The sequence below is a fragment of the Chiloscyllium plagiosum genome, unplaced genomic scaffold, assembly GCF_037043375.1.
Source record: "Chiloscyllium plagiosum isolate Xiang-an unplaced genomic scaffold, Cpla_swu_hap1 HiC_scaffold_23, whole genome shotgun sequence".
Taxonomy (NCBI): Eukaryota; Metazoa; Chordata; class Chondrichthyes; order Orectolobiformes; family Hemiscylliidae; genus Chiloscyllium; species Chiloscyllium plagiosum.
In genome coordinates, this window is record NW_028270161.1 from 25343285 (window position 1) to 25369223 (window position 25939).

The window sequence follows — 25939 nt, forward strand, 5'->3', positions numbered from 1 at the left end:
CAAGCACTGTGATTCATATGCTGCCAATGAAGAATAGTTCATTACTCAAAAGTAACTTCAAAGAAAATTGATAAATACTTTGAGAAAAAAATGTCTGAAATGTGGGGTAAACTCATAGTCGTGGGATCAGTTGGATTGCTCTAATGTATTGCTATCTACTATGAAAACAAGATGGTAGAGACTACATGTATTTACTTAGATTGATAAAAGGTGAGAAGTGATGTTCCGAAAGGAATAATGCTGCAATCATTGAGTTTATGAAAACGATTTGGACTTGAGTATCAGGAATATGATTTCAGACTTTGGAGGGTTTAGCTAGTAGAATGTCCACATAGTTCTTGGAAATGAAGTTCCTAATTGTGTTAGGGGGCTCGTGGGCCTATGGACTATAGATGCAAATTATGAACAGCTGTGATGCAGGTTAATATGTCTATTCAAAAAAACGCTAACAAAACATCAATTTTTTTTAGGGATAGAATTGAAAAGAAAACAAGTTATTGCTAAACTTAAAATCTTGGTTAAACTGCACTTCAAGTAGATTGTCATCAGGTCTCTATATTAGGATAAAAGGACAAAATAAATTGGTGAAACTACTGCAAGACCTAGAAAGATGGTGACACAACAGAGGATGTTCCCAACATGGAACAGTACAGCACAGGAACAGGTGCTTTGGCCCGCCCTGTCTGTGCCGACCACGACGCCATTCTAAATACATCGTATCTGCATGCATGTGGTCTGTATTCTTCTCTCTCCCCACCTGTTTGTGTCCGTCTGAATGTTGCCATCATAACTGCTCCTACTACTTCCCTTGGCAGTGCGTTCCAGGCACCTATCACTCTGTGAAAGAAAAACTTGCCTTGCATATCTCCTTTAACCTGCCCCCTCCCCCTAGTATTTGAATTCCCCCTTTTCTGCCATTAAGAGACCTACATTCGATTTTAACAAGTCTTTTTCTCTTTATATACCTACAGAAACGTTTACAATCACTTACGTTCCCTGCAAGATTAGACTTGACTTCTATTTTCCCCTGCTTCATACAATCCTTTGATCCACTTTGAAACTGCTCTTAATCCTCAGGTCTATTGTTTTCTTCTTGCCCATTTGTATCCTCCTTTTGCATCTCTAGCTTCCCTTGTAAGCCATTGTTTTACCACCATTCTCTTTGCACTCATGTGTGAGACAGGAATAAACATGGTAGAGTGTTAACTGATCACTTTACATCTCTCTTGGGAGGAGGAGGTTGCAAGTACAGAATTCAAGATGCTGATCTATGAAGTTCATGAGCAGATTGATGTAAGAAGCAAGAAGACATTGGAGGTTTTGGCGCATATAAAAGTGGACACTTCCCTAAGTCCAGATAAGTTGTATCCCAGGCTGGGACGAGGGATGAAATTATTTGGGCCCTGCCCCAAGGTTTTAAATTATCTCTGGCTACAAAGGAGAAGAGCTAATGTGGGTCCACTTTACAAGAAGGATGATAGTGTTAGAGCAGTGAGTCTAACATTAATGGTAGGGAAATTATTGGAAGAAAAGAGTGAAGGAGAACATTAATCTCCATTGGAGAGGCAAGGTTTGATCAGGGATAGTCAGCAAGGCATTGTCAGACGGTGGTCATGCCCAAATAAAGGTTGACCAAATAATGTGGTGTCTTTTCAGTGGACCTAACAGATTTAGATTTAGATTCCCTACAGTGTGGAAACAGGCCCTTCGGCCCAACAAGTCCACACCGACCCTCCGAAGAGTAACCCACCCAGACCCACTTCCCTCTGACTAATGCACCTAACATAATGAGCAATTTAGCATGGCCAGTCTACCTAACCTGCACATCTTTGGACTTATTTAAGATTCTCAAAGGATTTAATAAGATATAGATTTAGAGGAAGATGTTTCTATTTGTGGTGCAGTCTAAATCTTGGCACTATAAATATACCACTCCTCCTTTGGCAGACCCTTGACACCAAGAATAATTTTTGTCCACTCTGAAGATTTAGAACCTAAGGTGACTAAACAGTCTAATCATGGATCTGCACACATGGGCATGTGGCTCATTCAACTCAGCTCATTGACAGTGACTAATGCCTTGATGCTGGGAGAGAGAATTCAGATTTTGGAATTCCTGTGCTGCCAGTGGATTGGTTGGATTTAATGGTGCACTGCTGGTGATGCTACTTGAGTGATTTAAGATGTCTGCATTGTCTATGTCTCCAACACAGTCAGAAGGGCAGTTGTCACCACTGTCCTGTAAACTAAAGTTTGTTAGGCTTGAATATAAATATAACTGTGTCATTAAATAATTGTAATAGAGAATCTAGGACAATCCCTCCCTCCCACCAACACCTGCATTTTAATAAACTGTGTTAGTTACAGGCAGTGATGCCAAAGTTCCCATTTCAGTAGTCAGGACAGATGGTCACCTTTATTACACTTTTAATCTGTTTAGCAGAGTACTGACAATCAGATTAAAAATCATTTTGTTTTCACTGCTAAATTCAGGAATCTATTTTTGTTATGCTGTGAGTATGCAGTTTTGAGTCATTCAGTCGTTTGTGCAATGGTCAGTGCTGTTCTTAAAAGGTTCTTTACTGGGAGGGTTCACGATGTGCTCCAGCCAAATGAGGGATGTATAGATTGAGAATGGTGAAACAAAGTGTCCAGTATTCAGGCATGACCTCAGTCGCTGTTCTGGCAGAATTCACACATTGACCTGTTGTCCATTTAACTTTCATTAGCATGAGACTAGTGATTGAATTCTTGGAGTCTTCCATTTTGTTAAAGAAAAGTCAGATGTCTGACATTGAACAAGTGTTAAGCAGTCTGTGTTATCTCTGCATGACTGTGAAGATTGAAAGCTCAGATACTGTTTCTGGAAGGAAGTGGAAAACATTTAGCGATTCTGTCCTACTTCTCTCTCATTAGGTTTATTTATGCATGAGTGTACATTGTTTGAATTGATTGAATTTATTGTCACGTGTACCGAGGCACAGTGAAAAGCTTTGTCTTGCGAGCAATACAGGTAGATCACAGAGTTAATACATAGGTAAGTAAATAATAGGTAAACAGCAGCAAAAACAAAAACACAGGTACAGGTGAATGTTAAGAGTTTGTGATTCCATTCAGTATTCTAACAACAGTAGGGTAGAAACTTTCGAAACAGGCTGGTGTGTGTGTTCAGGTTTCTGTACCTTCTCCCCAATGGTAGAGGTTGCAGAAAAACATTGCCAGGGTGGGATGGATCTTTGAGAATACTGGCGGCATTTCCTTGACAGCGGGCCTGGTAGATGGGTTCTGAAGACGGGAGGTTGGCCTTTGTGATTTTCCGGGCCGAGTTCACCACTCTCTGTAACCGTCTCCGATCTTGAATGGTACTGTTGCCATACCAGGTAGTGATACATCCAGACAGAATGCTCTCGATGGCGCACCTATAAAAGTTGGCAAGTCATGCCAAAGTTCCTCAGCTGCCTGAGGAAAAAGAACCATTGTGTATTTGTAACCAGTGTGTCCACATGAACAGTCCAAGAAAGGTGGTTGTGGATGACCACTCCCAGGAGCTTGACACTCTCTAGTCATTCCGCCTCTGCTATTAATGTGTAGGGGGGCATGAGTAACATCCCGCCGAAAGTCAATAATGAGTTCCTTGGTTTTCCCGACATTGAGAGCTTGGTTGTTCTCAGTGCCCCATTTTTCCAGGTCGTCCACCTCCCGTCTGTAGGCTGTTTCATCACCATCTGAGACTCGATTGATTGTGGTGGTGATATCAGTGAACTTGTAAATGGCATTAGTCCGGTGTTTGGTGACGCAGTCATGGGTATACAGTGAGTACAGTAGGGAGCTGAGTGCGCACCCCTGGAGGTCTCCAGTGTTGAGTGTTAGTGAGGATGAAATTTTGTCCCTAATCTTCACTAATGGTGGCCTGTGGGTCAGGAAACTGAGGATCCAGTTGTAGGGAGTAAGGCTTAGTTCGAGATCACTAACTTTAGTAATCAGTCTCGAGGGGATAGTAGTGTTGAAAGCTGAACTGTAGTCAATGAGTAGGATTCTTACATAGCTGTTCTTGGTGTCAAGATGTTCTAGGGAGAAATGAAGGGCAAGTGATATGGCATCTGACATGGATGTGTTGGTCCGATAGGCAAATTGGAATGGGTCAAGAGGCTGGAGTTGATTAATTTCTTGATCACTTCATGACCACTGAAGTTAGGGCCACTGGGCGGTACTCATTGAGAAATGCTGCATGAGCTTTCTTAGGCACAGGGATGATGATGGCCATCTTGAAACAGGCAGAGACAGGTTGAAGATGTCCGAGAAGACCTCTGCCAGTTGATCTGCGCATGCCCTGAGTGCATGGCCTGATACTCCGTCTGGTCCCATTGCTTTCCTTGGGATCACACGAAGGAAAACTGATCTGACCTCTGTTGCAGTGACTGTTTGGATAGATTAGTAAGGACTTGTCAGAATAGATGTTACCTCTCCACCAAAATTCTGCTTAAAGCGAGCACAGAAGGCGTTGAGATGATCTGAGAGGGATGTGTCATCGTCTGCTATCTTGCATTGAATCTTTTTAGAACCTGTGATGTCATTCAGTCGTTGACATTGTCGCCAGATGTCTGTCTGGGTCTCTCGTTTGGCTCGGTATTGGTCCTTGACTGTCTTAATGGCTCTGCGAAGGTCATACTTGGATTCCTTATATTTGAATGGGTGTCCTGATCTGATGGCCTCACCCCTGGTTTTTAGCAGGTTCTGTATGTCCTAATTCATCCAAGGTGATGTTGGAATAAATTGAATGAAGTACTCTTTCTTAGGGGAACATGAAGCCATTGTGGGACAAACAAAAAGGTGCATAGGATTGTTAAGTCAGGGTGACATTCCTGAAAGAAAAAACAGTACAATTGGCAAATGTCACTTATTGTTCTGACTCGACTTGTTGTGCAGGACCCCATTTTGAAATGCATCAATTTCCAAGTAATTCAGTTTCAAATATGTCGAGGGAATCCTGAGGGACAGGATGTACATGTATTTGGAAAGGCAAGGACTGATTAGGGATAGGCAACATGGCTTTGTGCATGGGAAATCATGTCTAACAAACTTGATTGAGTTTTATTTTGAGGAATTAACAAAGAGGGTTGATGAGGGCAGAGCAGTAGATGTGATCTATATGGACTTCAGTAAGGCGTTCGGCAAGGTTCCCCGTGGGAGACTGATTAGCAAGGTTAAATCTCATGGAATACAGGGAGAACTATTTGGATACAGAACTGGCTCAAAGGTAGAATACAGCCTGTGGTGGTGATGGATTGTTTTTCAGACTGGAGGCCTGTGCCCAATGGAGTGCTGGGTCCACTGCTCGTCATTTACATAAATGATTTAGATGTGAGCGTAAGGCGTATAGTAAGTTTGCAGATGACACCAAAATTGGTGGTGTAGTGGACAGCGAAGAGGGTTACCTCAGATTACAACGGGACCATGATCAGATGGGCCAATGGGCTGAGGAGTGGCAGATGGAGTTTAATTTAGATAAATGTGAGGTGCTGCATTTTGGGAAAGCAAATCTTAGTAGGACTTAATGGTAAGGTCCTAGGGAGTGTTGCTGAACAAAGAGACCTTGGAGTGCAGGTTCATAGCTCCTTGAAAGTAGAATCGCAGGTAGATAGGATACTGAAGACGGCATTTGATATGCTTTCCTTTATTGGTCAGAGTATTGAGTACATGAGTTGGGAGATCATGTAACCGAATAATCAATTATCTGAACAAAATAGTGCTCGTCCATCTCGTTCGGATAATCGAGGTTCCTCTGTATTTCATACAGCTTTGCAACTGAAAGTTGGATGAGATAGGTTTGAGTTTTGGTTTGAAGCACTTTGCTGGGGACAGAGGAGGTGCTGAGTTAATGAGATGGCTGGGTTTGAGTGTTTGTGGCATGATTGAAGTTGGGGGTCTGGGGCAGGTCCCTGAGAACCAGAAGAATACAGAACCTAGAATTGCACAGAAAACTGGAGATACAAGTACAGTGAGAAATGACTAATATTTCACAAAAGAATAAAGCTATACTTTTCATGGCCTTCGCTTCCCGAATGGCTTTACAACAATGAAGTAATTTTGTTAATTTACTACTGTGTTATTACAAACTCAGCAATGTCCCAAAAATAGCAATGAGATAAATGAGCAGGTGTTCTGTTTATTTTGTGATGTTGGATGAGTGATAAATGCTGACCAGGTCTGAAGAGTGAACTATCTAGCTCTTCTTGAATAGTGTCATGAGATTGTTTACATTTTCCTGAGTAGGAAAATGGGGAGTAGGTTTATTGTCTAATATGAAAGAGAATACCTCTAACACTGAAATGCTGCCTCAGTCCTGCAATGGAATGGCATTCTCGATTATCAAAGGTCTCAGATTTAAAGTGATTGGAAACAGATCAAGAGGAAATATGGAAAGCATTTGCAAGTAGGAGGTACTTGAGATCTGGGCTGGAGAGTGCTGTGCAAGCAAATTCACCTGGGGCTTTCAAGGGGAAAGGCAAGAAACTCAACCTTGTTGGGTGGTTCTTTCAGAGAGCAAGCATGGGCATGATGGATTGAATGGTCACCTATGTTGTATCCATTAATTATATGCTGAAGTTCTGGAGTTGATCCATGATGTTTTGATACTAGACAATAGAAATTCAGTGAACCACAGCTGACACTGACATTGCATCAACAAAATTTATTTTTTGAGTAGTAGCTTGGTATTTGTAACTAGATAACTATCCTGGCCTTTGAGAATATAATGATCCAGTGCTAGCTGTTGTATCTGGTGTCGGTTCTCAGAGTAATCTGCTTTATCTCAAGAAAGCAAGAAGCCCTTAAGGCAGAGCTGTTAGTCTTCTGGATATTGATGATGTGGGGGAATAGTAATGATTGGGTTAGAGTGAGCTGAGCATTGTGTGACAGGCTTATTTCTATATGTGTTATAGGGAAATCACTTTTCAGTTTTCCTCTGCTGATGTAACAATAGCATAAACATTTGCTGAGGAATTTTGTTACCCAGAAGTACCAAGTGGATAATATATTTTTCTTCTCCCCAGTATTGCAGATGCCACACTCCAAATTTGCTAAAGCCATGACATTTTGCACAGGGTATGGTCCTTGACAACTTTCTAAGAAATATGCTGAAGAGCTGGTACTGTACAGCTAACCACATCTCTAATCAGGCTGTCCCATACAGATACAACACTGACATCTACATGATGGCACATTGGGTAGGTCCTGTCCACAAGAAAAAGATGAACTCAGCCAAGGCAATTACTGTTCAACCAGTCTACTCATGAACAGCAAGGTTCATGGAGGACTTTTTGACAGTGCTTTCAAACAGCACATGCTCAGCAATAACCTGCTCACTGATACTTAGTTTGACTTTGCACAGAATTGCTTTATTCTTGACCTCAAACATGGCCAAAAGTGCAGGACACGTGAAGTGCGAGTGAGTGGTATTAATATCGCACCAGCATTTGAACGTATGGCATCAAGAAACCCTGCCAAAACTGAAGGCAGTGAGAATTGTGAGAAGGTTCTTCACTGTTTGGAATCATACCTACCCCGGAAGAAGATGGTTGTGGATGTTGGAGGCCAGCCACCTCAGCCCCAGGTCATCTCTGTAGGAATTCCTCGGGCTAGATATTTTCTGAATAACCTATTCAGAAATGTTATAACACACGTCTGGACGAGGCAGGACTTGAATATGGGCCTCCTGGACCAGGAGTAGGGACATTACCACTGCATCACACACCTCAGAACTCTATTTCTGTGCAACACCATTCATGATTGTTACAACAAAATCTGGGCAACATGCAGGCTTTGACAACAAACGTACAAAATGCTGGAGTAACTCAGCAGATCTGGCAATGTCTGTGTAGAGGAAAACAGTTAATGATTTGAATCTGGTTAGGACTATTCAGTTCTAAAGAAGTACACTGATCCTTCCAAAGCGGTGACTCATTCCAAAGAGGTAACTCTTTTTAAGCTGGTTGGGATCATATAAATACTTTCATTGCAATAATGTGAATCATAATGATTTGATCTTTATCTTTTCTCTATTATTGTATCTTTCCTTGATACAGAACTTCTATCTGTAATAGCATTTTTTGAGCAGGGGATGGTGAGAAAGAATGTCTCTATTCAGTTACAGCATAAGTTGATTACTGTTGTAGTCCAAGATGAGCATTACCAATGTCTTGCATGGAACTTACTGCTCGATACAATTCATAATTCTTCTGAGACATCTCTCACTCACACTCAATAACAGGGTAGAGCAGGTAGGACTTGAAACTGGACCTCCTCCTCCAGAGGTTTGGTTATAGCCAGTGCACCACAAGTGGACCCCATGCCCAGCAGCTTTATTATTGCACAATATTAATAAGTGTCCAGAAATCCTGCATTGATTCAGCTCATTGAATACCTGGTTGTTAGTGACTACTGTCATTAGTGCTAGCACTGAGGTTGTTGGTCCCCTGTAAATAAACTTTGCTTTGAAATACAGCTTTTTACTTGATTGGCTGCAAGGTGGACTCAAGTGCATTCCTTAAGGGATTTCCCATACCCCTTATCTTCTAATATAACCAGAGCTGGATTCAGAAATTGAAAGAATTGTTAGTCGTTAAGTTTGAGTTGGGTGAGATAGCAGAGGCAGCAATTCTTCTTCAATGTATTTTCTATTAAGATAATCTATTAGAAGTCCCTGTTCATTACAGCAGTGTTCATGTGTCAGCAGGAATTCGGAGACTCTTTCCATATCAGAGACTGTGTTGTGAATTGTAGCAATATGATTTCAGATCCAAAACACTAGATTTCAGGGAACTGTGGGGAAAGATTTCCATGGATTGGTGACCAGGTTTACTGGATAGCTGGCAGGCTCGGCATAACCTTTTGAAATCCTACCCAAAATTGACATCATTACAGAAGTTAAGCAAATGAGGGCAGAAACCAGCACTCCACGGATTATGGAGCAGGGCTAAAACTGATTATGAAAACTAGCCTTGAAATTACTTAAGGATCAAAGAAAACAGCCTGTAGATTGTCCTTTCTTGATATATTGATGAAGGGTTACTGAGTGAAAGTTTATGGGAGTTTATTACAGATACATGCAGCAAACTAGAATGTTAGAAAATACTCGACTGGGTGAGATTGCTTTTCCAGCACCACACTCTTTGATTCTGATCTCCAGCATCTGCAGTTCTTAGTTTCTCCTTTTTTCTATTATTCAAGATACAGCTAGTAGTGTAGGTGTGGCAATGATGAGTTAAGTCAATTCTTTGAGAGTTGCATACAGTATCTTCCCAACAAAAAACGTCTTTGACCTATATTCCTTGGTATGGAATTAGAATTAGAATCCCTACAGTGTGGAAACAGGCCCTTTGTCCCAATAAGTCCACAACAAACCTGTCCAAAGAGTAACCCACCTCGACCCATTCCCCTACCATATATTTACTTTTGACTAATGCACCTAACCTATACATCACTGCACACTATGGGCAATTTAGCATTGCCAGTTCACTAACCTGCACACCTTTGGACTGTGGGAGGAAATCTGAGCCCCTGGAGGAAACCCACGCAGACATGGGGATAATGTGCAAGCTCTACACAGACAGTTGCCCAAGGCTGGAATCGAACCTGGGTCCCTGGTGCTGAGAGGCAGCAGTGCTAACCACTGAGCCACCGTGCCATTGTATATTGCTGTGAGTGGTGAATTAGTTCACAGCTGAAGAGCCTGTGGTTATGTGTGAATGTATACTGGGAGAGCAGTGTGATATAGTTTCCTCAGCCTCAAGGACAAATGCCAGTCTGCTGAGCAGAAATATCTTGTTGCAGTGGACTCTGGGTTAAGTGCCTCCTGTTGCATCCAGTTTATACAGTCATTCCCTGACCCTTGGTGTTTCTCCTCTTGGTGCTGGCTATTGCAGACTGGTACTTGTTGTTTCTGAAAAGAAAGCACATTTAATCCACACTCAATGAGTTGCTTTATTTGTATCTGTCTCAGGCTGTTGATTTTTTTTGTCTCTCCTAACTTAGTGTCTTTGTGTTGTCTCGAGTTTAAATTCTGTGAGCTGCAATAGCAATAAGAAATGCAGATACTGAGGGCTAGACAGAGGTTAGGACGCTGTAATTCAGATCAGAGATTTGTAGGAATGCAAGCAGAATGTTCAGAATTTGAACAGATTGTTTGAACCAGTTGTTTTTAACTGAGACCAGAATTAGTTTGTGCTTATTGATGCCTACTTCTACAATTTTCCTCCACTCCAGTTTGAGCTACATGGGAATAGAATTGCTGTCAAGACTTCTGTGATATCAAGTGCAGACTTTTTATTGAAAAGAAAAAATGCTGTAAATCACAGCAGGCCACGCAGCATCTATGGAGAGAGAGAGAGAGAGCAAGCTAATGTTTTGAGTTGAGATCAGTCTTTGTCAGCGTGGATGTGAAGTGTGGAGTGGACAGCATTTACGCAATAGTGGAGTGGTGGAGAAAGGGTGCTGATAGTGCAGATTAAGTATACAGGAATGTGAGAATGGCAGAATAGTGATGTGTCTGGGCAGACAGTTCCACTCGAGTCGGGGAGGGGAGGGAGGAAACGGTGACAGAATGTAACAAGTAAAGTTAAAAGAAAGGGAAGGAGTGGGAGTGGGTTCACAATCTAAAGATGTTGAATTCTGTATTAAGTCCAGAAGGTTGTAAAGTGGCTCGTCTGAAAATAAGATTTTACAGAGTTATGGAGATGTACAGCATGGAAGCAGACCCTTTGGTCCAATTCATCCATGCCGCCCAGACATCCCAACCGAATCTAGTCCCGTTAGCCAGCACTTGGCCCATAGCCCTCTTAACCCTGCCTATTCATATACCTATCCAGATACCTTTTAAATGTTGTAATTGTATCAGCCTCCAGCACTTCTGGCAGCTTATTCCATACACTCAGTACCCTCTGTGTGGGAAAAAGTTGCTCCTTAGGACACGTTTAAATCTTTTTCCTTGCATGTTAAACCTATGCCCACTAGTTTTGGGCTCCCCCACCCCGGGGAAAACATCTTGTCTATTTACCCTATGCATGCCCTTCATCATGATTTTATAAATCTCTATAAGGTCACCCCTCAGTCTTAGAAGGTGCCCCAGTCTATTCAGCCTCTCCCAAAAGCTTAAACTCTCCAACCCTGGCAACATTCTTGTAAATCTTTTCTGAACCCTTTGAAGTTTCACAACATCCTTCCTACAGCAAGGAGACCAGAATTGCATGCAGTACGCCAACAGCGGTCTGACAAGTGTCCTGTACAGCTGCAACATGACCTCCTAACTCCTATATCAAGCAGTGACCAATAAAGGCAAGCATACCAAATGCCTCCTTCACTATCCTATCTACCTTTGACTGCACTTATGCCAAGACTTTTCCTCCTGTTTGCACTGTGATTCGCTGGAACAGTGCAGTGTGCTGAGGACAGACAAGTGGGCATACTACCAGGATGCTGTTAAAGTGGCTGGCTATGGGAAAGTTGGTTCCTGCTTGTGTACAGACCGGAGCTCTTCTGCAAAGTGGTCTCCCGGTCTCTTTGTGGTTTCAGCATGTGTAGTATGCCTCATTAGGTGCAGCGAATACAATACACCAGTTTGGAGGTGGTGAAATGCTGCTTCACTTGAAAAGACTGTTTGTGCCCTTGGATGATGAGCAGGGAGGAGGTGAAAGGGCAGGTGTAGCACCTTCTGCACTTACATGGGAAAGTGCTGCGGGAAGGAGGGCTTTTGGTGTTGGTGGTTGAGGAATGGACTAGTGTCCTGGAGGAAAAGGTCTCTGCGAAGTGCAGACTGGGGAGTGAGGCAAGGTGGTAGCTGGAGTTGTCTGAAATGGCAGAGGATGATCCTTTGAATGCGGAGGCTAGTGGGACGAAAGGTGAGGACAAAGGGGGCCCAATCACACTGTTGAAAGTGATTGGAAGGACCAAGGTCAGAGGCATGGGTGATAGGTCAGATGCAATTGAAGGCGCTGTCAAGCACAGTGGGTGGGAAACCACAGTTATGGAAGAAGGAAGCCATATCAGCAGTGCTGTTTTGGAAGGTGGTATCATCCAAACAGATACAAGGTGGGCGAAGGAACTGGGAGAATGGGATGGAATCCTTGAAGGATGTGGGTTATGAAGAGCTGTAGTGCAGGGAGCTATGGGGGTCAATGGCTTTGTTGTGGATGGCAGTGGACAATTTATTCTTCAAAATGGAGATGAAGAGGTCAAGGAAAGGAAGGGAAGTATCGGAGATGGACCATGTGAATGTTATAGTGGGGTGGAAATTGGATGCAAAACAAACAAAGTTTTCAAGGTCCAGGCGGGAGCATGAAGTAGCTCGAAAACATTTGTTGATGTACCGATCAAAGAGTTATGGGAGGAGGCTTGTGTAGGATTAGAATAAGGATTGTTCCACATATCCCATAAAGAGGCAGGCATAACTGGGGCCCGTGCGGGTGCACATAGCTCCTTCTTTGACTTAGTTGAAGCGAGATGAATTAAAGGAGAATTTATTCAGTGAGAGAACAAGTTCATCCAAGTGGAGGAGAGTGGTGGTGGATGTGGATTGTTCAGGCCTCTGGTTGAGGAAGAACCCAAGAGCTCTCAGACCATTTTGGTGGGGAATGGATGTACAGAGGGATTGAACTTCCAGGGCGAAGAAGAGGCATTTCTAGCCAGGGAACTGGAAATTGTCTATGTAGTGGAGGGCATCAGAGGAATTGTGGAACCAAAAGAGAAAACGCTGGAAAATTTCAGCAGGTCTGGCAGCATCTGTAAGGAGAGAAAAGCGCTGATGTTTTGAGTGTCTGACCCTTTGTCAAAGCTTAAAAAAAGGGGAGAAATAGGGAGGTATTTATACGAGACTGAGAGAAGGTCAGTTATGGCTCCAGAAGCAAAGGTAGCAATAAAGAGGTGATAATGACAGTGCATAGAGAGATTATAGGGAGATTAGGAGCTGTGAATGACCAAGGCTGAAGCCAGTGCTGTATGACAAAATATGTGGAGGAAGGGTGGGGGGTGGGGGGTGGGGGATGGGCGGGGGGAGGGTGAAGCAGAGGCAAAATGGAAAACGGGAGAAGGGTAGCAAAGGGGGAAGAGGAGAGAAAAAGGTGATGAGAGAGTGGGGAGCGAGAGAAAGAAAGAGACAATCAAGAAATAAGAGGTACACAACAGTACCTCTTATTTAAAAAAAATTTAAAAATGAAAAAAAATTATCTGAAGTTGTTGAATTCAGTGTTGAGACCAGCAGGCTGTAACGTGCCTAATTGGAAGATGAGATGCTGTTCCTCCAGTTTGCGTTGAGCTTCACTGGAACATTACAGCAGGCCAAGGGCAGACAGGTGGGCATGGGAGCAGGATTGTGTGTTGAAGTGGCAAGCCACGGGAGGTGCTCAGCAAAGCGATCACCCAGTCGGCCCAGAGGTAAAGCACCCACCTGCCCCTTTACCTCTTCCATGCTCACCATCCAAGGCCCCAGACACTTATTTCAGATTAAGCAGCGTTTCACTTGTACCTCTTTCAATTTGGTCTATTGCATTCGTTGCTCCCAATGTGGTCTCCTCTATATCGGAGAGACAAAATGCCGACTGAGTGATCGCTTTTGGTTTCAGATTCCAGCATCCGCAGTAATTTGCTTTTATAGAGGAATTGTGGATATTGGTGGGCAGGGTCTGAACAAGGAGAAAGAGCATGGAGTCAAGGTAGGTGGAAATGAGCTCAGTGAGGCAGGAACAGGCTGATATGATGGGCGTAGCAACAAACATTTCATTTGTTTTCATGTGGATTGCATTGTCTTGTGCTTAGCTTGTCCAGTGGCACGAAGTTTAAATGGGGTAATTGTGTGCCACACTCCTTTACTGAAGGACAGTCATGAACTGGTTGGCTTTTCAGGGCAATCAGAAGGCTTCCTGTTATTTCTCCACAAATCCATTTGGGACCTCTGATATGCCAGTCTAGTGGCATACCCATTGCCAACTAAGGCATTAACTGTTTCTGACTGTAAAGATATCTCTGCTTTTGAACCTGGTTCTGTGGAGTGTTTACTTCCTTATTTAAACGTTTGGTTCCTCGTTTGGGAATTACTCACTTAATCAAGGTTAAAAATCTCACAACACCAGGTTATAGTTCAATAGGTTTATTTGGATGTACTAGCTTTCAGAGTGCTGCTCCTACATCAGGTTAGTAGTGGGGCAGGATCATAAGATGCAGAACTTATAGTAAAAGATCAGGGTCATGCAATTAAAATGATACATTGAACAAACCTAGATTGCTGTTAAGTCTTTCATCTTTTAGAAAGGGTTACAGGTTTCAGTTCATAGGTATGTAAATCCCAGAACTACTTTTAAGTCACATTCTTGAGATAACTTCACTTTTAAAAGAAAGTGACATCTCAGCTCAGACAAGGTATGAGGTTAGTCTAGGTTTGTTCAATATGTCGTTTAATTGCATGACGCTGTGATCTTTTGCTGTAAATTGTGTCTTATGATTCTGCTACTAACCTTATGAAGGCGCATCACTCTGAAAGCTAGTACTTCCAAAAAAACATGTTGGACTATAAACTGGTGTTGTGTGGTTTTTAACTTTGTTGAGAGTGTGACGCTGGAAAAGCAAAGCAGGTCAGGCAGCATCCGAGGAGCAGGTGAATTGACGTTTTGGGCATAAGCCCTTCCTGATGCCCGAAATGTCGATTCTCCTGCTCCTCGGATACTGCCTGACCTGCTGTGCTTTTCCAGAACTACACCCTCGACTCTGATCTCCAGCATCTGCAGTCCTCACTTTTTCCTGACTTTTAACTTTGTCCACCTCAGCCCAACACCAGCACCTCCATATCATCGCTTAACCAACACTCAGGACTATAAAATCAAACTAATTCTCCCATGCCATCCAATACAATAAGCCACCTTGTGCTGGGTTCTGAAATAGTTTATTGACAACAGCTTGAAACTTCCCAATCTGTGCTCATGAGCTTTCTGAATTAAGTGAGTGACCTTTTCTGTCATAACCACCAAACTGATTATTTTGGAGAGTGGATTATTTTGGTAGTTTTTCTGAAGTTTTTTTAAGCTACTTTAATCCTTAGTGATCAACTCCTGAATCTGTGTCCCCGTGATGGTAAAATAGAAACTGATAAAGCCTGTTTCCCATTTTGTGTTTTGTTTCTGTGCACATTTCTTCTCATGTTTGCTTTTGGGCAGCAGCTCATCTGCTATGTTGGCACATGTTTTGATTCTTTACTTTTCTCCACCATTACTCCTTTAGCCTTAAACAACTAACTCTTCTGTAATTCAATCACTTCTGTTCCCAAACTTCTACAGACCTTTCTATGTCCTTTTCCTCCCCATCCATTGCTCAACATTTACTAAATCTCTAACTTTTCCCAGGTCTGTTGCAAGAACATTGACCTGAAAGGTTAATTCTCTTTCTGCAAAGTTACATCCTAACCTACTGAGTATTTCCAGCATTTCCTGTTCTTATTGTAGCTCAAAGTATAACATTTATAATGGTTGTATGGAGCAAACCCAAGGAAAATGTGATGGGCAGGAACAGCACCTGCCTCCAAGAAATTCTGCCAAACTTACCTGAGTAGCAGATGGAATTCATCTCTATTCTGGCTGCTTCCTGTTGGAACTTTACAGGAAATATCTGAAATGCCATTGTCTTATTCTTTTAACTTAAATTTGTGTTAGAGCATGGAGAACAGAAATATACTTCAGAATACACTGTTGTGAATGGTGTCCTGCCTTCTAAATGTATCCTTAATTTCTGATATGGATTAGGAACTCTTACTTGTGAACCTCTGGATGTTCTGACTAGATTGATTTTGCACCCTCTGATTGTGAATTTTGAGTAGGCTTCTGGAAGACGTTCTGATTTGCTCATAATTTAAGTATCATGTCTTGTCAGATGTTATAGGTAAGTAGTTTACTGGTAGGTTATACTGTGTTCTGATGTGTAGGAAGGAGCTCCTTATGATGTTGCTACAAGTCAATCTCTGATGTAGGTGTTCTATTATGATAAGCTAGTCTAAAATAACCTAGCTGATGAGTGTTTCCAGGAGGAAACTACAACTGATCAAAAGCAGGCCATAGTGATTCAAAGATGCAAGGCAAAAACTTAAGAGTTGCAATGTGCCCTAGGATCTGACAGAAGACAACATATTTATAAAAATGGATCCCACTGAATCTCACTGTCTCTGATTCTCTGAATCTCACACGACTCTGGTTTGATGCATTGTACTGTATGCTGTTTAATTTTAATCTGGTTTGGTCTAACGTATCATGGTTTCATTTTAACTTGAAATTTTGGTTCTTTCATAGGAAGTGGTGATGGTCAGGGCCGGATTATCCAGCGCTTTCCAGAAAAAGAATGGGAGGACAATCCCTTTCCACAGGGGATTCAATTGGTTAGTTGTAGCAAACACTTACTGTTTTGACTTTATTGTTTAAAATGCCACACATCGTCAATTCTTCCTTGCTTTTTTTCTACCAATTGCCCCCCTTTTGTAAAACCAAAATACTATAAATACTGGAAATTTGAAATAAAATAAGGTACTGGAAACACTGTCCCATTTCTCTTTGTGTTGCCCAGCCAAGGTTAGCCGACAATGAGGTGAGAACAAATGCAGTGATCGCCTGCAAATTTCCCTCCCAGCCTGTAACACTGTGCACTTGGATATCTCCCCACAGGCAATAATTCAGATCAGAGGACTGCATGCATTGTTTTTAACTGCTTTCAATGAAGAAAGTTTTAATAAATGGAGAAGCTTTTTTAATAGACAGTGAATATGTTTTTTCCTATTTAGATCCTTTTCATACACTGAATGTCCAATTTTGAAACCCAAGTGCTCTTTGGACAGGTATCATTGAACGCTTACTAACCAAAGCAGGCTAGTTCTTTATACCTGAGGTGGAATTAACTCTGTACAGCAATATTCAAGGAGGTGCTGTAGTTTTCATGTGATTAAAAAATTGATGCACTGTTTTATGCATGCAGGTGATTTTACAGGACTTTGAGAAACCTATGATGTTATTTGAAAAGCTACAGGGAGTTACTTTTGTCGAGAGTCAGCACAGGCACTGTGTGCTGAATTGCCTCATATTCTGTCACGTTTCTGAATTTCTTTCCACTGTCTTTAGAACATTATTTCTCAATCAAACCCTCAAATACATTGTCTTTTTCAACTCATTCCTGTTTGTGGATCCTTGCAAATAATCTATTCCAAATGGAGAGGTCTAAAGTACATGTTGGGGAAAAAATCCAGACAAAAGATGACAATCCAAACATATTGAAGAGATGGAGATTGAATAATGCAATAAATTTAATTAAACACTATTGTGCAGGTAGTGAAGTTCACAGAATGAAAACCATTGTGTTATTACAAAAGATTGGTTAGGCTGAAATAGATGTGCTTGTTCCATAATAAGAAGAATATTAAGCAACAGGAACTGTACATACAAGAATCTTTGGGAACTGATTCTAGTGATGATAAAGCTCAAAAAGCAGGTACTTTCTTGACTGGGGGATACTCATTTTTAGTTTGGCAAGCTGTTACTAACAGAGTGTTGCCAAGATTAATGCTAGGACCTCCTATTTATTGTTCATTGATGCTAACCATAACCAACATGTGGTTGAATAGATTGCTGCGATCATCTTCCTTTTTCTGACTCTCTACAGGGCTTACTTGGTGTAATATAATCGAACAAGAAGCTTTTATCTTAAATAATGTGCAGTTCATTGTGTGATAGTAATCAGGTACAAGTTAGATTAGTAAGATTTCTATTGTTACAAAGATTATTGGGTGATGTAGAGTAACATTCGGGCTCTTTGAAATCCTAGGCTGTTATGACTTTAACCACTTAAGTCCTTATTATCAGATTTGTTGGAGCTGAATGTAGTCTCCAGCATCAATCCTTTAAAAACTATCACCTATGAAACATACAGACTCAATTCTTTATATCTTAGACACAAACATACAAGTTAGAAGCAAGAGTGGGCTGATTGGCCCTTTGAGCTGATTGGCCCTTTCCTGAAGACCATTGCTGATCTAATTTGCCTTTCATGCAAAAGGTGTATAAAGCAGGAAGTGAGGTGAACCGAGAGAATCCCAGAGAAATGCATTTTTTAAACTTGTGGACGAGAGCAAGAATACAAAACTGTTGTGTGAAATGGTCCCTGTCATCAATCATGCCACTAACCTGGTACCAGTGACTGCCTTAAGGCCACATTGTTTTCTTCTGCTTCCAACCAGTCAGGAAAGATGATTTATGAGAGGCCCAGAAGTTGAAATAACTGTATTATTTTTATATTATTAAGGTAGGGCAGCAAGTTGCTAGTACAAATGATTTATTTGCCTTTAGAAATAATTGTTAGAATGTATCCCCTACAGTTGACTCTAATTAATCTTCCTTTACTACTTAACTGTATATATGTCCAGACCAGACATTGCATACCGTGACATATTTCTCGATGTTCAAAGCTCCTTGTGATTCAAATGGAGCATGTAGTTATCAAGCTATTGATGCTGACAGTTGGCTGTTGTTAAAGAAAACTATGATAGAATAATGGGTCAATAGCTATCACATAATTATCTCTTTTAATTACTTCAGATTTCTTTCAGTATGGAACAGTGGCTATTTTTAAGGTAGTGGGACAAGTATTAATACCTACAGTCAAAAATAAGACTTGGAATAAAAGTTTAGTTGAATATATACAGATCATTTGCAAGTATGAATTAACAACTTTGGCTGTTGACTATTCTTGTTGGCTAACTTTTTATTGTAGCCTGCTGTAAATACAGCGAAAGGTGGCTTGGTGGCTCAGTGGTTAGCACTGTAGCCTCAGAGCGCCAGGGACCTGAGTTTGATTTCAGCCTTGGGTGACTGTCCGTATGGATTTTGCATGTTCTTCCTGTGTCTGCATGTATTTTCCAGAGTGCTCTGGTTCCCACAATCCAGGTTAGGTGGATTGACCATGCTAAGTTGCCAGCTGTGTCCAGCGATATGCAGCATAGGTGCATTAGCCGTAGTAATATGCTGGGTTACGACGATAGGGTGGGGAACTGGGGCTGGGTCTTGGTCTTGGTCTGAGTGAGATGCTCTTCTGACAGTCAGTGCAGGCCCAATGGGCTGAATGGCCTATTTCCATATTGTTGGAATTCATCATTCCATGATTCTACACGCCCCTGATTGTAGAAAGGAAAAGCTTATGGTGTAGGTGGTAATATATTAGCATGGATGGAAGTTGGCTGGCTAACATGAAGCTGATAGTAGGAATAAGTGAGTCTTTTCAGGCTGACAGGATGTCATCCGTGCTGTACTGCAGGGGTTGGTGCTGGGGCCTCAACTCTTTACAGGTTATATAAATAATTTGGATGAAGGGATCAAAGATATAGTAGCTGTATATGATAGTGCAAAGATAGGTAGGAAAGTCAGTTGTGAAGAGGACATAAGGAGCCTACAATGGGACATAGGTTAACTGACTGGTCAAAAATTTGGCAAATGGAATACAAAATCTATGAAATTGTCCAGTTTGACAGAATAAAAAAAACATGTTATCCAAATGGTGAGGGGTTGCAGTGCTCCAGGATGCAGAGAATTCTGGATGTACCAGTGCATGAATCTCTCCAGTTTAGTATGCACATACACAAAGTAATCAGAAGCCTAATAGAATGTTGTGGTTTATTGTGAGGTGAATTGAATAAAGAAATATGGAGGTTATGCTTCAGTTTGATTAGATTAGATTCACTACAGTATAGAAACAGGCCCTTTGGCACAACAAGTCCACACCGACCCTCTGAAGAGCAACCCACCCACACGCATTCCCCTACCCCGTATTTACCCCTAACTAATGCACTTAACACAATGGGCAATTTAGCATGGGCAATTCATCTAACCTGCATTTCTTTGGACTGTGGGAGGAAAACAGAGTACCCGGAGGAAACCCACGCAGACACGGGGCGAATGTGCAAGCTCCACACAGACAGTTACCCAAGGCAGGAATTGAACCCAGGTCCCTGGCGTTGTGAGGCAACAGTGCTAACCACTGAGCTACCGTGCTGCCCAGTTGTACAGTGGTGCATTTGTAAGTATTGGTCACTAGTGAGAGTGGGTCATGTATCTTGGTGGCTAGTTTTCTGCCTGTTCGTCCAATGTAGTGTTTATTACAGTTCTTGCAAGGTATTTTGTAAATATCATTAGTTTTGTTTGTTGTTCAAGTTCATTAGCTGCTGTTTTAGTGCATTGGTGGGTTGTAGGCTACCATGAGAGGTCTGAGAAGTCTGGCAGTCATTTCCGTGATGCCTTTGATATAGGGAGAGTGGCTGGGTTTCTTGACGTGTTTTGTCTGCTTTTTGGGTTTGTTGCTGAGAAATCAGTGGACTGTGTTCATTGGATGCCCATTCTTTTTGAATACACTGTATAAGTAATTTTCCTCTGCTCTTCATCGTTCCTCTGTGCTGCAGTGTGTGGTGGCTTGTTGAAATAATGTTCCGATGCAGCTTCCTTACCTAGTATGGTGACGAAACGTCTGAAAATGAACCTTCTAACTCAGCGAGCAAACCTACATCCAGAACCTCAACCTGAGCTACAAATCTTATCAAAACTCGCAAACACCTTATGGGTGCAATATGCAAAAACTGGCCCAAAAATGGGAAACCAATGCCGTCTGACTGAGCGCCACCCGCGAACAGCTGTACTTTCTGCACAAATGCCTCAGGAATCAAGTACTACCTGAATGTCTTAAACACAAACCTCTTCTTAACACCCCACTAGCCAAAAGAATAGCAGAGCAAAACAGCCATAGACTGCTTGGAGAAATGAATAATGATGGCCTCAACAGACTTCATAAATACAACTGGGAAATTTTGCGCGAAAAATCTTTACTCACTAATAAAATAGACTATGAATGGACAGACACTGTACAACAAGCCATATCTAGTAGATAGCGACAAACACAGAAAATGGAAAAACGAGACAAACTTACACAAAATAATAACACAGAAGCGTGGATTAAAAAAAAAAGCTTATCTAACTGACCCTTAACAAACACTGAAAAAGCCGTCTTAGTTAGAGGATTACATTACATTTTTCAGGATGCGGACAAGAAAGATTTCTTAGCAGCATTAGAAACAACACTGAGAAACAACCAACTCTCAGAAGAAACCCAGCAAACCATCAGAAAGGCAGTTGCACCAACATTAAGCAGAAAAAAAGGAAGGAAACCCATGCAATATACAAGAAAGGAAAGCAGTAGAAAGACTAAAAAAGATAAAAACATTGTTATTCTACCTGCAGACAACGGACGCTTGACAGTCATTTTAAATCAGAGACTACATTGAGAAAATGAGTGCACTACTTGCAGATAGCAACACTTACCAACAAGTGGCGATAGACCCGACTCCACAACTAGAGAACTGAATCACAGCCCTACGCAAAAAAACTTCAGAAATCTGGAGAAATAAATAAGACCAACTTCCAGAAAATGAAACTAGACAGATCCAACACACCACACTTCTACCGATTAGCCAAAATTCACAAACCAGAAGCCCCCCTCAGACCCATGGTCTTGCTACCTGGAACACCAACTTACAGATTGACCAAGGAGCTACACCAAAGACTAAAACACTTAGAAGACTCGTGCCACTCCATCCACTTCACCAAAGAATTCCTTAAGACCATCAAAGATACCAACATAGAAGAGGATGAAATAATGGTCTCCTTTTACGTAACAGCCCTGTTCACATCCATCAACATCAACCTGGCCAAGGAAACATTGACTAAACTATTAGAAGAACCAAAGACACATACACCAACTTCACCAGCAAGTATAATATCATCAAGCTAGTGGACCTATGCCTTACCACCCACTTCACCTTCAATAACAAAACCTACAGACAAACCAGCAGAACACCTATGGGATCTCTGAGATCAAGGTTCTTAGCAGAGGCAGTAATGCAGAGACTCAAACAGCTCTGCCAACCATCCAACCCAAACTTAGGGTCCGCTACATGGATGACACCTTTGTCATTACTAAATGAAACAAATTAGAAGAAACCTTCAAGACCATCAATAATACCCTTACTGGTATAAAATTAATTAAAGAGGAGGAAAACAACAACAAACTGCCATTCCTAGATGTCGCAGTAGAGCAAACAGCCAATGGGGTACTTCAAACCAGCATCTACAGGAAAACAACACAGACAGACCAAATACTGAGCTACAGACGCAATCAGCCCAACATCCACAAACAAAGCTGCATCAGAACATTTTCAATGAGCCACCAAGTTGGATACCCGATGAACACAGTCTGCCGACTTCTCAGCAACAAGCCAAAGCAAGCAGACAAAACACGTCCAGAAACCCTAGCCACTCTCCCTACATCAAATACAGCTCAGAAATGACAGCCAGACTACTCAGACCTCTTGGTGTCATGATAGCCCACAAACCCACTAACACACTAAAACAGCAGCTAATGAACCTAAAAGACCCTATACAGACAACAAGCAAAACTAATGTCCTTTACAAAATACCTTGCAAGAACTGTAACAAACACTACATTGGACAAACAGGCAGAAAACCAGCCACCAAGATACATTAACATCACCTAGCCACAAAAAGACAAGACCCACACTCTCTAGTATCTTTACATACGGATAAGGAAGGATACCACTTCGGCTGGGACAACACACTCATCCTACGACACACCAAACAGAGACACGTGAGTATTCCTAGAAGTATGGCATTCTAAATAGAACTCTATCAACAAACACATTGACTTGGTTCCCATTTACCACCCCTGAGAAAAAGAACAGGAAATGATGTCACCACTGGAAATGACATCACAACCCAAGGAAACTCAAACACAAATGAAAGCAGACTATACCTCCAGTGCTTCCTCCAGAAGCTCACTGATGATGTTACCTAGTATGGTGATGAAACGTCTGAAAACGAACCTTCCAGCTCAGCAAGCAAACTTGCATCCAGAGTTTGACTAATACTTGAAATGCATGGGTTTCCTTATGAGGAAAGCCTAGACTGGTGGGCCTGTATCCTCTGAAGTTTAGAAATATATAAAACTCTGAGGGGGCTTGAGTGGGTGGATGTTGAAAGGATGCTTCCACTTATGGGAGAATCTAGTACTAGGGGCAATAGTTTAAAGATAAGGTGCACCAATTTAAAACAAATGAGGAAGCACTATTTTCTGAAGAATTCTTTAGAAGTCCCTCGTTCAAAAGTCTATTGGATGCAAGATCTTTAAATATTTGTAAGGCAGAGCCAGATAAATTCTTGATTGTCAAGGGGATGAAAGATTACTGGGGATATGCAGGAATGTAGAGTTCATGTTAAAATCACATCAGACATGATCTTACTAAATGGTGGAGCAGGCCTGAAGGGACAAGTGGCCTATACGGTTTCTTTGGTTATGCAAGCAAATATCCAAACATTCAACCGCTTATTAAAAATCTATTTTCCTCTTCCTTAAATATTTGTATTCCAAGCCAAATTGTTGCAGTACAGCTACAACACTGGCATCTACCCAATAATATTAACTTTGCTGTTAACAGTGCCGCTGTTAACAGAGCCACTGCTAAGATCCTACGGGTTGTCATTGGCCAGTAGCTGAACTAGATCAGCCACGTAAAGGTTCAAAATTCTCTGGCAAGTAACATACCTCCTGTCTTCACAGAGTCTGTCCAGCATTTAAAAGACACCAGTCAGGAGTGTAATACAATACTTTCCACTTGCCTCAATGAGGATAGCTCAAGTCCAAAGTATCTTGCTTGATTGGTACCCCATCCCGTCACTTATAGCATTCATTTCCTTCACCATTGGTACACAGTAGCAACAGTATGTACAATTTGCATGATGCAGTGTGGTGACTCAGTAAGTCTCCTTCAGCAGCACCTTCCAAATCTGTGAACTTCACTACCTGGAAGGACAAAATCAGCTGTTGTATGAGAATATCACCATCTGTAAGTTTCCCTTCATGTCTCACCCATTCTGACTTAGAGTCATAGAGATGTACAGCATGGAAACAGACCCTTCAGTCCAGTTTGTCCATGCTGACCAGATATCCTAACCTAATCTAATCCCATTTGCTAAAACTAGGCCCATGTTCCTCTAAACCCTTCCTATTCATATACCCATCCAGATGTCTTCTAAATGTTGTATTTGTACCAATCTCCACCACTTCCTCTGGCAGCTTATTCCATGCATGCACCACCCTCTGTGTGAAAACGTTTGGTCCCTTTTAAACCTTTCCCGTCTCACCTGAAACCTATGCCCTCTAGTTTTGGACTCCCCCACCCCGCTATTCACCTTGTATGTGCCTTGGAAATATTTTGCTATTTTCCAACTATTGCTAGGTCAAAATTCTGAAAGTCCATAACACCTTGGGTGTCCCTACACCCCAAGGACTTGCAACCGTTTAAGATGATAGAAATATGTGCATTTGTTCATTTTGGAAGGCAGAACAAAAGAACAATTGGCACTTTATAAATTTGGTATGATCTTTAACTTTTTTTAGTTAATCAAGAACCAAGCCTGAGATCAGGTGGTTCTGATGGATTCTAAACTGAGTGTTCATGAGCAGCGTATTGCTAACTAAGTGCTGCTTGATAACATTTGATAGTATTGGCTAGCTCTGTTTTCCCTAATATCCAATACTGATTTTAAACATACTATTCTCTCTACAAACTGGATGTCAATTTAAACTTATCTTTATCAGACAATGGAGGGACCAAGGCCGGAAGGCATACACCGTACTGAAGGTTTCTGTGCAAATCTACGTGCAAGCTGCCTCTTTGTTTCAGATGACCTTACGGTCTTCAGCAGCCCGCTCCATCCCTTTCTTTTCACTCTCTGTTCCTTTCTTTGTATGGCCCTCGCTCTCCTTGTGCACACATTCTGCTGCCTTTCTGCACTCCATTATTTTTGTATTCCTATTCTTGTCATACCCTTCTGACTTGCAGTCTCTCTCTCTCTTAGACATCTGTTCTGTGCACTTCACTCTCGTGTCCAAGTTTTGTTTTCTTCCTCTGTAATTTTAGCTTGTTACCCAAATTGTGCAATAGCTACTCCTTTTGGCCCAGTCTTGAGTTTCCAGATGGGTGAATATCTGTCATTCTGCAACATCTGATATCTAGGCTTTCAGATCAGTGTTTGACCATTTGGTAATTTTTGGTATAGAGAACCTAATTTAACATTTTCTCTTGCTCAATTATTCTATATTCTTTCTCCCTCCTTACAGTTCTGTCAACCGAGTGGATGGCATTTGGTTCTTGAAAGGAAGTCTCCAAACTTCTTTGTGGCAGTTTTAACTGATATCAACTCAGAGAGGCATTATTGTGCATGCTTCACCTTTTGGGAAGCAGTTGAGAGTTCTCAGGTAAAGATACCACTTAAAAGTGCAGAATCCTTGCATGTTGTCTGTTTCTTTTGTTCCCTGTTCTCATTCTACAACTGCTGTAGTTTCTTCTGCAAGTGCTGAATGCTGCTAAGGTTTGACTGAGTGTAGGAATCTGGAAGTAGACTTTCAAAGTGATCATTCTTGCTCTATGCACAGAAACGGTGCAAATTGTTTATTCAACTTGGAAAGCTGTGTTATTGTAGAGCACTTTGAAAGGTTCATAGCCAAGAATCCTACAGTTTTCTTTTTATTACTGCTTTCCTGTATCCAAACAGCTTTCGAAATGTAATGCTTCTCTTGCCAACCTGTATGGCAAGACGTGGACCTAGCGACTTTGTTGGTACACATGGATAAATTTCCCATCCAGTTTTACAGTCAGGCTTCTGGGTTACTTCATCTGTAACAGTTTTATCAAATATGTTAGATTAGATTCCAGCCAGTAACTCACTTCTAGTTTTCTGTTATTTTGTAAATAAAACTCCAAACTCCTTCATTAAGTTCCGGTAGATCTGTTTACAGCTACAGGGTTAGA

General features: G+C 41.6%; 1 protein-coding gene across 2 annotated transcripts in view; it reads left to right on the top strand.

The window, feature by feature from the left end:
* Positions 1–25939, top strand: part of sbf1 (SET binding factor 1) — a 200780-nt gene that overhangs the window by 84575 nt on the left and 90266 nt on the right. For both annotated transcript variants that reach the window (XM_087999478.1, XM_087999479.1), the window contains exons 2-3: positions 16320–16405; positions 25249–25386. In XM_087999478.1, the coding sequence (XP_087855604.1) occupies positions 16320–16405; positions 25249–25386 (224 nt within the window). The remainder of the gene's footprint in view (positions 1–16319; positions 16406–25248; positions 25387–25939) is intronic.